General features: G+C 38.9%; 1 protein-coding gene across 2 annotated transcripts in view; it reads right to left on the bottom strand.

Annotated features, from left to right (window-relative positions):
- The window catches only part of efna5b (ephrin-A5b), a 71,334-nt gene that overhangs the window by 9,338 nt on the left and 49,357 nt on the right, over positions 1 to 12,639 (bottom strand). For both annotated transcript variants that reach the window (XM_056730031.1, XM_056730032.1), the window contains exon 2: positions 2,010 to 2,302. In XM_056730031.1, the coding sequence (XP_056586009.1) occupies positions 2,010 to 2,302 (293 nt within the window). The remainder of the gene's footprint in view (positions 1 to 2,009; positions 2,303 to 12,639) is intronic.

The raw sequence follows: 12,639 nt of genomic DNA, 5'->3' as shown, positions 1-12,639 counted from the left end.
ATGTGTTCAGAAATGTAATTTTGTGAGAGTTGCTATCAGCCGCAAAAAGAGTACCAAAATAGATGTCCTTTCAGCCAATAGAATCACTCGGGGTCCTAAAGGAGACTGAATTCGAGGGCGAACTCGATACCTCATAACACCACATCGGAAAGCCAGAGGGCGCTCTCGTGCACACAATCCAAATATTGGCCCCAGAAGAAGAACGGTTTACAAACGTAGTTCAAGGAAATGTCAATGGTCATATTCAATCGCTGTTTTTCAAACCTTTTCAGGTATTTTCATGATAATAAAGTCTATTTATAATGATCATGTTGCTTTTTCAAATGCATGTTCCAAACGACTCAATCTCGTAGTTACACCATCAAACCGAATGTTTTCACACCAGCTCTGTTCCCTCTGTTTAAAATGACATGACGGTCATGATGTTCAGTAATTATGATGCTAGCAAACATAAAAACCATCTGTCTGACAAAGTGAATAAAGCCTCCAGAGTGCGACGGACGGATCTCCTCAGACTCGTGGTTAGCAGATTGTATGTCAATCAAACACATCATAATGCCTGTCGATGTAAGACGTCCTCGGGACACGGCCGAGATATGAAGGTCCTACAGGAGCCGTGCTGAACGTTATGAGCAGAAACTAATGAGGATGCTGTCAATTCATCTCACCTCGCAGACAGGTCTCCTTCAGCAAAATACACCAAGTTTATTTTCTTCCAAAGAATATTGATTGGTATCGATTTCTGCCCTTCGCACGCTGTCCTTGTCATTATAATCTACAGCTCCTGATTCACTTCATGCAGTTATGTACACAATGCAGCGTGAGAAAGAAAGTCTGTTTAGGATTTGCTGAAATGACGGGGAAAGATGTATAAACATGTTCCAGACAGAAGTGCTTCATTCAACTGAATGTGATTTTTTCCTATACATATTTTTGAATTAGTTGTACAAATAAAATAGAGCGTTACAAACTAAAACACGATTTTACATTGGTAATAAAAGAAACAACACAAGGTCTTTGCACATACACTCGTTTTTTTTGTATTTGGCTCTCGTTTCTACGGTGTCTCTGAATTGTTAATAAAGGCCGCTCAAAATGCTTGACGAATGCCAAAAATGCAGAAAATCAAACCTGTTCCGAATTGTTTTATGACGGACGAAAATATTGGAGGCAGTGTGTAAATGTGATTGACACAACTTCAAGTCGTTTTTTTTTTATGTGCAGATATTTCGGACGCAAATTTCGAACTCAATGTGCAATCGGCTTTAGAGGTGTCATGATTATGCAATTTAGATGACAATTAATTGGCTATTAAATAATTGCGATTATGCCGATTAATTGTCTGTTACAAGACTTTGACAATTACAACGATCAATTACAATTCAATTATTCAATGAATACAATAAAGATACATTTAGAAATTTGAAAATTCTGTAAATAACTAGTAACATTCCCTATAGAGTGACCTTAGTGTCACATGGCCAGCCCAATAGGCCATATGACTGACAGGTAAAGCCACCAATCACGTTTCTTCTTGAGCCACGTTACTGTTTAGAGGAGCGAAAGTGTCCCTGCAGTAACAGAACAGGGTTAATTCGAGAACGTCTTAAAATTTAACAGCAACAAAATTATTAAACGTTTATTCCTGTGAACCACGCATATTTTTAAGAATGAAGCGCTTAGTCAATCGTGATGGATTCTTATAGCAACTGTTGTAAACACGACAGCTTATTTCTTAGATCAGACGGCTTCGTGTTGTTTCCAGGCGGTCCGTTAAAGAACGGGACACCCACGGTTACCGGAAATCCTGTGAAATTCAACCAATCAGATGACAACTTGGAACATGACAATACAAATGATATGATTAGTGCATGTTTACTATAATAAAACAATGCAACATTATAAGTGCTTTATAAATAAATGTTACTTAATACACACATTACATTAAACATGACTAATGTTCTTCACTGTGAATGACTGTTGCTAACGTGTTGTGATGTCATACTCACATATGTAATAATACTCGCGGCCCGGTCGAAACTCGAAGCCCAGAGAGAAGGGTGTGAAGAGCTGAAACTTCTCAGAGAACTTGAGCGGACCGTTGGGCGAGTGCGGTCGGTTACACTCCCAGCGCTTGAAGCCTTTGGCCGTGTGATCACATGTGCTGTAACCGTCATAGTTCACCATGTAGAGCACGTAACGCTCCGTCCTCTCCTCCGGCACGGACTCCTCGTAGTGCGGGCAGAACACGTCCAGATAGTCATTTATACAGACGTCGATGTGATAGTCTCCACGCTGAAACCTGCAGACGACACGCGGATCATGAGGACATGAGTGTGACTAAATGATGAGAGAATTGGTACATTTTATCACTTTGACAAAACAAAATTCTGCTCATAATTGGCTGAGAGCAGGTTGAGATCATAGAGATGACGCAGGAAAAACACACGTGTGATTCTAAACACTGAAAGACGTCCAGCGGCTCATCGATCTCCAGTAAAACACAAGAAACATTCATCACAACAGAAACTGACATCATGTGTTTATAGATGAGACTGAACGACTGGAAACCGCTCGTCTCCTTATTTGAGCAAACGGACAACATGATGCTTCCAATACAGCTAATATTCTACAAACATGAGTTTGTTTAGATACCAGTCAGAGATCATGGACACGTTCTCTATAAACATTCTCCACCTTCATATTCCAAACTTTAAACACATGAATAAACAGCCTCATTCCTGAACCCATCCGCTGCTAAACAGACATTTTTCAGCCGGGTTCATGTTTTCTCTTGTCTTGGGTCAGAGAAGTGATGTGACAGAACGCTTTCATTGAAATTCTCCACTCATGCCACGTTTCTAGAAAACAATCCTTTCCTCGCATCATCCAAACGTGACGTGCAATGTTTCTAAAGCGTCTCTCGTGTGACACTGTGATATAACAGCAGATCTCAAATAAATCACAGGGTCACACGGGCAGAAAACACCACGATGGGATGGTGAACGCCACTGAACAATTCTTAATAAGCATTTTTGTCTTTTATGTGAAAATATAATTTATGGTAAAAACAAGCAAAACATTGGGTGAGAAAACTAAACTTGAATTTAGTTTGACCTTTTTCTCAAGCACCTAATTCAAGTTTATTTTGCTCACCCCATGGACAGACTTTTTGCTTGTCTTTACCATAAACGTAGATAATATTTTATTATTTTATATATTTTATTAGACCAAATATTTTAGGTAACTTTTTTTGGCAAGAAATTTTATTTTTATGTAAGAATGTTTAGATATTTGTGAAACAATACAAGACAAAGACACTTAGTAAGAAGTGTTGTGTGTGTGTGTGTGTGTGTGTGTGTGAGTGAATGTGCATGTTTGTGTATGTGTGTGTGTGTGTGTGTGTGTGTGTGAGTGAGAGTGTGTGCGTGTCAGAGTGTGAGTGTGTGTGTGTGTGCAGAACCCATTTGAGCATCGACTGAGCATTCCATCAAGTGAATTAAGCGAGTTAATAATGTTCTTCTTCATTACAGAACGCTTCATTAGTCCTCTTCACCCCCAGCATGAGCCCATAATGAAAGTGTAAATGTTGTGTGGGGTGTAAAGAGAGAGGATGAACGGTTGCCGCCCAACAATTAACACATGAGCGGCTTTATCAGACTTGTTAGATGAACACCTCGCCTCAGTGCTTCTCTGTGATCAAGGTGAACACCTTCACTTTAATTGATCATAAACTAAGTATTTATGTCAAAGAATGAGATTTAACAAAAATAAGACTACAATAGAGTTCACTAGTTAATGCATTTATTACAACTACAAATAAACATCATATTTTACAGTATTTATTCCTGACACAACTAACATTTTAGCTTTTCGTTTTAAAACGAAATTGCATTTAACAAACAGAACGGTATTGTAAAAGTCACTAAATGACCACATGCAATCTGTGAGGTGATGATGAGACGATCGGCTGAAGGTTTATCTTCTTCTGCCGTCTGGACGTGCTGTAAATCTACAATTGATCAAGATGACCTTGACAGCAGAACAGATATGTGTGAGGGACGATGTTACTGGAGCTCTAAATCCAACAAGATTGATTGTATGAATGAAGAAATAGCCAAACACAAAAGCACCGATGTCTTAAATCTTCTAACATTACTAATATATGACTATATCATTTGTGGTTATTCAGGTTTGAATATATGAATAGGATAATCACCCCTTAAATCAACCGTAGTTATTCAAACAGAAAAACAGCAGACAGAATTTAAGGACGCTCTTATTTCTCAGACTCGAAATATCATTTCAGAAACACACACGTCAATGGACTGAAAGAACTTGTGGCCTTTGAGAATTTTACAAACACTATTTGGTATTACATAAATCAATACCGCAAGCTTTTTAGTGGTTACACAACCAATATTCATTCAAACGATATTATGCCAACAAAAAGATTGTTGAAAATGAATACGAGTGTTTTATGGATGAGAGAGAACACAGATGCTGTTTCAGTTATATTAGCACAGTTTATTAAGGTCTATAGTGGGAGTTTAATCTGATTTTATTTGTTATTGATAGAACACATTCTCTCCATAAATTGTACATTCACACACTGATTTCGAGAAGCCTCCTGACATTTGTGGGACTTTACACAATATCATTTAACTTTATCATCTATCTCTACTTTGCCACAAGAAATATTGTCCAATACGAACATTCTGTCTCTTCAGTTTTACGTCTTGATTTCGCAAAGAGGCACATTCAGCAAAACACAACAGCACAAACAAAAGACCCATTTAAATCTCATGTGTGTCTCAGATATTTCTCCAGAGAAAAAGAGTCATTAGAGTTTGAGAAGAGATGTCAACAATGTGTCAAAGTGAGCTCAGATCTGCAGCGAGGAGAGCGATCAAACATCTGATGCGTACAGTAAATGAAACACAAACTCAATCTCCTGAGCTATAAAAGACAAACATGCGAGCATTAAAATTCTCCTCTGGTTTTTATCATTTTCTGTGGGAATCTAACGCAGGTCACAGATGTAAAGACGACAGTGGATTATTTCTCACAGTTGTTTACAGACACTTCTTGACCTTCACCATCTGTATCTGCTGGATGTTCTGGTTATCTCTGAGGGAACGGACGACAGGATCATTGTGATCCAGACACATCTTTGTTACGCTTCAGCTGTGGAGAAGTTCAGCTCTGCAATCACACAGTTTACATCATTTATTAAGCTCTGATTATAAACCTGATGACGTGATGACGTCACTGTTTTATCTCCACTCTGAACTCTTCTACATTGTGTTTGTGTAATGTGTGTGTGTGCATCTCTTAAACGCTCGATCTCATAACAATCACACACAGCTGCATGAGCTGGAGCTCAATAAAGATCCATCAGACAGCAGAATGACTGTGACCCGTCGACCGGAGCCAAAGAGTCAGAGAGACTCTCTGTGATAAGAGCCGACTGCATCTCACCAGCATTCTGCTCTCACTGATGCTTGACTTGTGCACACACACACACACTGAGACACAGACACATACACACACACACACACACACACACACACACAATGAGACACACACACAAACACACTGAGATACACACACTAAGACACACACACACACACACTGAGACACAGACACATACACACACACACACACACACACAATGAGACACACACACAAACACACTGAGATACACACACACACACACACAAACACTGAGAGACACACACACACTGAGACAAACACACATGCACACAAACACACGCACATACGCAAGCACTCACACATTGAGACACACACAAAAACATTGAGACACACACTCACGTACGCTCTCATATGTGTATTTTCTCAGACTGAAAGGTTCATTACATGGCTGTTTAGCAAATAAATAAATGTTTATGAAATATTGATTTGAGAGTTCATGATATTTTTGGAGAATATATATAGAGAGAGAGAGAGAGAGAGATGATGTAGGAAATCACTTCAGAACAACACAATTTAAACTGTTAAGTGATCAATATACTTTTATATCTGAGGGAACATGACAGTATTGACTCATCATGTGTCTCACACATCATTACACAACACACACAACACAGAACAAACACTGTCCTCATGAGACACAAAACACATGTGTGATGGAATCTCAACACATTTCTAAAGCTGTCTGTCTGTCTGTCTGTCTGTCTAATGAGAAGCTTATTTCTGAAACTACAAGTATTAGATGCTTCTACTCTCATCACTCTTAGTGCCGATGCTTAATTCATTCTCATTTACTTTTTTTTGTTTTTCATCATTTCAGATACCAGCAGAATATACAAACACTGGACATTTCTTCAGTGCTACGGCACTTTATCATCAGCAAACCTTAGAAAAGTTGTAGGTTGTTCTCAAACAGTTGCTCTGTTCCCCGAGGGCCACTATAGCTAGCAGGAATTCGGAAGTCCACGACAGCCCCCTTCCCATAAAACCCTGCGGGAGGTTTGACAGAAGTCGTCAACAGCTTGTCTTTATATTCCACAGAAGTCCACCTGCTCTCATTTCAAGCTCTCGACTCAATATGAGAAACAGCTGCTTCAATAAAACCTCCTCGTGTGTCAGCGCAGGTAATATTCACAGCCGTATAACGTTCTCATGACAACATCAGCTGGATTTCCATCCCTGAGGAGTTTACCGATGAAGGTTCCACCGTCTCGCCGACTGAGAGCCCGTTTAACATGTGCAGCACACGTGTGTAACACGCTCAGATAATCTCACCGCCAACAGACACCAGGTTCTACTTTTGGAAAAGAATGCGTGCAAACCATCCAGAACGGTCAGGAGGCGCGCGAGATTCTCAGAGACACTAAATAAGAAACAAGGCTGCATTCCAGTCCATTCGAGATCTGAACTACACTATGTAGTATGCATCCTTAGAGTGTATCCCAATTTATAGCTAAATTACATTGACAAAATATAATTTTAATGAATACATGTCAGAGGCAACGATAAATCTACAAAACTGAGAATAGAATTATATAATATTCAGCTATTAACTAATCATTTTCCCGCCAAAAATACAATTATTTCATCATTAACTCACCCTCATAAGGTTTCAAACCTGTGTGTAAATGTGTTTGTTCTGCTTAACACAAGGGAAGATATTTGGAAGAATGTCAGTAACCAAACAGATCTCACCCCCCATTGACTCCATAGTATTTATTTTACCCTACTATGGCGGTGAATGCGGGATGAAATCTATTTGGTCACTGACATTCTTACTAATATCTTCCTTTGTGTTCATCAGAACAAAGACATTTACACAAGTTTGAAACGATCTGAGGATGAGAAAATGATGTCAGAATTTCCATTTTTGGGTGAACTGTCCCTTTAAATGCACCAGCTGAAAAAATTAAATGTAAAAAGTAATTTAGCTAGATGACAAGACTAAAACACAAATGCTAACTGTGTGCAAACAAAGTATTTTTATATTAACAATGAAAAGTACACTCTTATTACAAGATCTTATAGTTCCAAATGTAGGAAATGTAATTATAAAGTCAACAAAGGTAACAGAGAAGTACACACTTGAGTGTGCAGTACACAAAATGTCATTATGTATGTGATGTTGTAGAAGTGATCTGGTCACAAGGACACGCGTGTCAAACAGAACTCATCTCATGTGTTTGTGGTGTGTATAAAGCGACGCGTCAACTCTGGAAACATCTGCGTTTCTGAAGCAGCGATGCGTCGGGTCTGATGTGCGCTTTCTGTCGGGTCAGAGAAAGTTCATCACATTTACTGCGGATTAAAATCAACAGGTCATCCGTCACAAACCCTCACGCGTCTCCTCACCTCCGGCTGCGAGCGCAGGTTTATTTTATAAAGACGACAAACGGATGGACGCAGTGTAAACTCGCCTCCATCTCTATTAATATGTTTAGACAATTTATTCATTATTTCCCCGCAGGAACGACGTTTACTGGGATAACAGAAATGAGAATATAAACTTCAAATCACGGTTCTTACGTTTGTCTTTTTCCAGCATTTGTTTTGCTGTCTCGCACGCTCACGTCATTCCGGTTGAGGGACGGTTACGTTTATTTTAACCGGTCAAAAAAGACGAATATTTCCTTTTACAGATCGTTTAAGACAATTAACTTCCATGTGACCTGTCAAACACATTCAGACACATACAATCAATCTGGAGAGAGTTTTGTTCCTCCGCTGATTTTAGAAACTGAATTTACGATGAATAAAACGGACTCGGCCCAAGTATCGCTTCACAATAAAATTTTCAGCCCATATAATGCAACCGAAAAATATTTTTAAGTAAGTGTAATGAAATTACAGTAAATTACAGACAAAATAAGAGTAATCCCTTACTTTACTCTTTCAAGGGAAAGTAATTAAATAACAGTAACTCATTACTTAGTAACTAGTTACACCCAACACGGCAAAACAGACAACCACAGATACAATACAACTAACAAACACGTGTCCCGTTAGCTCCGTCTCTCTCTTTTTCCTCTTTCTCATGGTGACATCAGCAGAAGAGTAAAGTCATTTCAGAAATGTATGATGAAAGACACAAATGAGACCAGAATGGGCAAATAGAAGAGTAAAATAAACACAACACATTCATACACTGTTAAAAATAAATGCGCTAATAAATATTTTTCATAGCGATGCCACAGAAGAAGCATTTATGGTTCCCCAGAGAACTATTCTGTTCAAAATACTTTTTCTTGCCTGTTTACAGCCTAATAAATACAAATGCTTTAACTTTCTTTTGTGTCTTTTGTTCTCATGCACAGGTTCTCTGTTAAAGAGGTTTTAGGGTATCAGGAGGGTTAAACGGTGAAAAAGGTTCTTCTATGGCATCATTTAGCACCTGTGTCTGAAGAGCGTAGTGTCGTTCATTTAGAGAACGAATGACACGATCCGTCGTTGGGACATTTTGAGTAAAAGTTGTGTAGCAAAAGATGACGTTGATTTACAGTAATAACAGAACTCGAGTTGTACTAATGCATCAAAGCATTTCAGTATTCATTATGAAAGATGTATTATTTTGATTCGTAGCTTCTTTAACCCTCATATTGTTTGCATCATTGTGTTCATTGTTAATTCCGTTGTTGTGCATTTAAACGCCACATTGATCGTGGTGAACAAACACAAACAAACCGTGTCTCCTGAATAAATCGCCTGAAAAACAGCAAAGCGAATCAAACTATTTTCTGTGAGTCATAATTCAGGCTACACAACACTCGTCAAACACCGTCTGTCTCTCATTCAAAGTGGATTTATCCCACACGCACAAGAATTCAAATCAATACCGGCCGACACAATTAAGATAACTGAATCTCCACACGACTGAAGGACATTTTCTCCTTTCACAAAAAAGACAAAAACAAGGCGAATAAACCTTGAAAACTCAACAGCGTGGTTTACTGACCTCTCTTAAAGGGACACTTCACCCAAAAATGAAAATGTAGTCATCATTTACTCATCCTTCGAGTCGTTCTTAATGTGCATAAGATTCTTTGTTCTGATGAACACAGAAAGAATGTCAGTAACACAACAGATCTCAGCACATAGTGACTCTCATAGTAGGAAAGATTACTTGTTCTGTCGAACGCAAAAGAAGATATTTTGAAGATTGTGGCACAGCAAACAGTTCTGGGGTACTTTTAACTGCAATTTATTTTTCCTACTATCGATGGGTGTTGAGATCTGTTTGGTTATACGCATTCTTCCAAATATCTTCTATGTGTTCATCAGAACAAAGATATTTATTCACATTTGTAACGACTCGAAGGTGAGTAATAGTGACAGAAGTTTCATTTTTGGGTGAACTGTCCCTTTAAAACACTTCTATATCCAGAATTGAAAAGCACTCTGAGGATTCTCCAGGTCGCAGCCGGTCGGCTGAAGGAATGAATTCTGTCCTGTCAATTAGGATTTGACATGTGGGGCAGGTCTGTGACCTCTGACCCCCGGCGGTCCCATCTCATGCTGCAAAGCCGGCGTTCATGAGCAACTGAATGAAGAATGGAGTCAGAAGTAGAGGTCAGACTCCCGCGGAGAAGATGCCAAAGTCACACTCGGACTGTGAACGTGCTCAGACAGCTTCTCTCTACCGTCTAATAAAAGTCAAAATAAAAAACAATAGACGTTTCAAATAAATATGTGCTAGTGAGGAGTAAAGTTGTAGATCTGAAATGCTGAATGTGTTTCGAGGAATATCAATGGAGTTGTGATGCTGTAATGACGCCCCGAGGGCAACACAAGCATGAAGAAGAATGTAAGATGAGTTTAAATACTCTCTACTACAGCAATATTTACAGTCTGACTGTCTGTGTTATTAATGTAAGTCTGTTGTGTACATTAGTCCTGAAGTTATGATTATACATCACTCCGCTCATGCTGCTCAAGCTTTAACTAAAAAAATGAAACCTGTTTAATGAAACCTGCATAAAAGAACCAGACAAAAATATAAACAGAACAAATGTAAACAGAACCGTTCATGAAAACATCACCATCATGAACTGCTGTTATAGTGAATATTAGATTGATAGAAATCACACAGAGGACTTTCCATTGACTCATATACTGTACAACTCCACCTCATCCCTCCTATTTAAACCCTAAACCAAAATATTCTGCTTTATACATTCTCAACACAACTGAAATCATCATTTAGTTTGATTTAGAATCAATCTCTAAACTCTTACAAATAAAGGTGCTTAAAATATTGTTCACAGCGATGCCATTGAAGAAGCATTTTTGGTTTCATAAAGAACCGTTCTGTTAAAGGTCCTTTAAAGCAGTCTGTTGTCAAAATAAAAGTCCAGTTAATCTCATTACAAACCTGCTACTAAAAATGTGCGAAACTAATAAGTAGACTTAAAACAGCAAAAGAAAAAATATAAGGTATAAGATACTGGTTCATATTAACATAGTTGTACGCCACAAAAAAAAGGAAACACAGAATCCAGAAAAATAAAAACGGAAAAATGAAATTTGGAAAAAAATCAAAGGGATTTCATATGTCCCTGGATTATTAATCAACTGCATGGAGGCAATGAGTTGATGTCTGAATATCCTATTTCTTTCCCTGAGAACAATAATGACTGTAAATAGCAACAGCACATACTTTATTTAAATATATTAAAGAAATGATCCATTTTAAGTCAATTTGATTTAATTTGTATTAATGTTTGAGTTAACTGGCTAGTATTGTGTAGTACTGTATGCGATTGACCAATATCTGTATTGGTATTGGCTGATAGTTATCGGTAATCTATTTAATCAATAAGTGTAACAAAGAAATATAATATGAGTAAAGTTAAAAATAAAATAAAAATCCATCAGCCTTCGGAATGGGTGCCTTCAGCATAATATTGACCAAAGACAACACAGGGTGCACAGTTCCGCTCAATGTTTGTCTACTTTACCCACCTCCGAGTATAGTGGGGGTCTCAAGTCCATGGCACTGTTATTTGGGTGGTCGCGGGCTGAAAAGTTTGGGAACCGATGCTTTAGAGAACCATCTCTTTTAAACTTTGTTATAATCTAAAGAAGCTTTTTTCGCCGCAAGGAACCTTTTGTGGAACAGAGATGTTCTTCAGATGTTAAAGGTTTGACCTTTTGAAGCACATTTTTGTACCTCCAACTTTCTGCTGTTGTCTCAACATGTCTTCACAGATATTCACAAAGACGAACCCTATAATGTTTAATACTTTACAATCTTCCTTTTTTATCAATAATACACAAAACATTTTCTTTCTTTTTTCTATTCTGGACATGTGTGTGACAGGTTTGTTGATTTGAACGGTCCATTTCTCATATCCGTGTATATAATTCACAGCCATGTGATGTTGTTTTCTTATTGTGTCTGAGATTTGCCTGAACAAGTTTCAAACCCCCATAATTCCACAGTTTAAGTGATGTGCTCATCACACCCTCGTATTTTCCTCGAGGTTTATCATCGGCGCTTCCACTTGACCCGTTTACTCAGAATGAGACTTGTGGAGGTCGGCTCGGGTCAGCTTTGCTGTAATTCCAGGATGATAATCATGAGGGTTTGGTTTAAAATAAAAGATGAAAAACTGCATATGAAGAAGGTTCAGGGCGAGAGAGGCTAAACATAGCGGCGCTGACAGGACGTCCGGCCTCTGCTTGTCCGCAGACACCCTGCAGCTGTTGTGTAAACTCCCGCTGGCTCTCTGCAGGGTCTGTCAGAGGTTCTGCTCGCTCACAGCGGGTCTGAAGAAACAGCAGCTGAATGCTTCACGCGCGCTCCCATTACCACCCAGCGGGGGCCGTCTTCACCAGCTCATTGGCAGTCACGTCCGTGTCATGTTTGGAGCGTCTGAGCGAACGGGATGCCATTGGCCGAGGCAAATATAGCCCCGCGCATCTCAACAGCCGTGACTTATGAGGGTTTGGTTTACCTGCAGGTGTTTCTGCTTCACAGGGGCGTAAATCACAGAGTGGTTTGTCCAATCAGCACTTGATTTATTTGGTAGCGGGAGCTTTAGCTGACAGAGAACGGCTGACGGTTAATTCTAGAGTTCTCATAAACATCAGTCTGAAATGACCCGTCTCTCTCTCTCTCTCTCTCTCTCTCTCTCTCTCTCTCTATGT

Source organism: Triplophysa dalaica, chromosome 18 (assembly GCF_015846415.1).
Source record: "Triplophysa dalaica isolate WHDGS20190420 chromosome 18, ASM1584641v1, whole genome shotgun sequence".
Lineage (NCBI taxonomy): Eukaryota > Metazoa > Chordata > Actinopteri > Cypriniformes > Nemacheilidae > Triplophysa > Triplophysa dalaica.
Note: the sequence above shows the minus strand (reverse complement) of the source record. Positions and strands in the feature narration are given on the sequence as shown.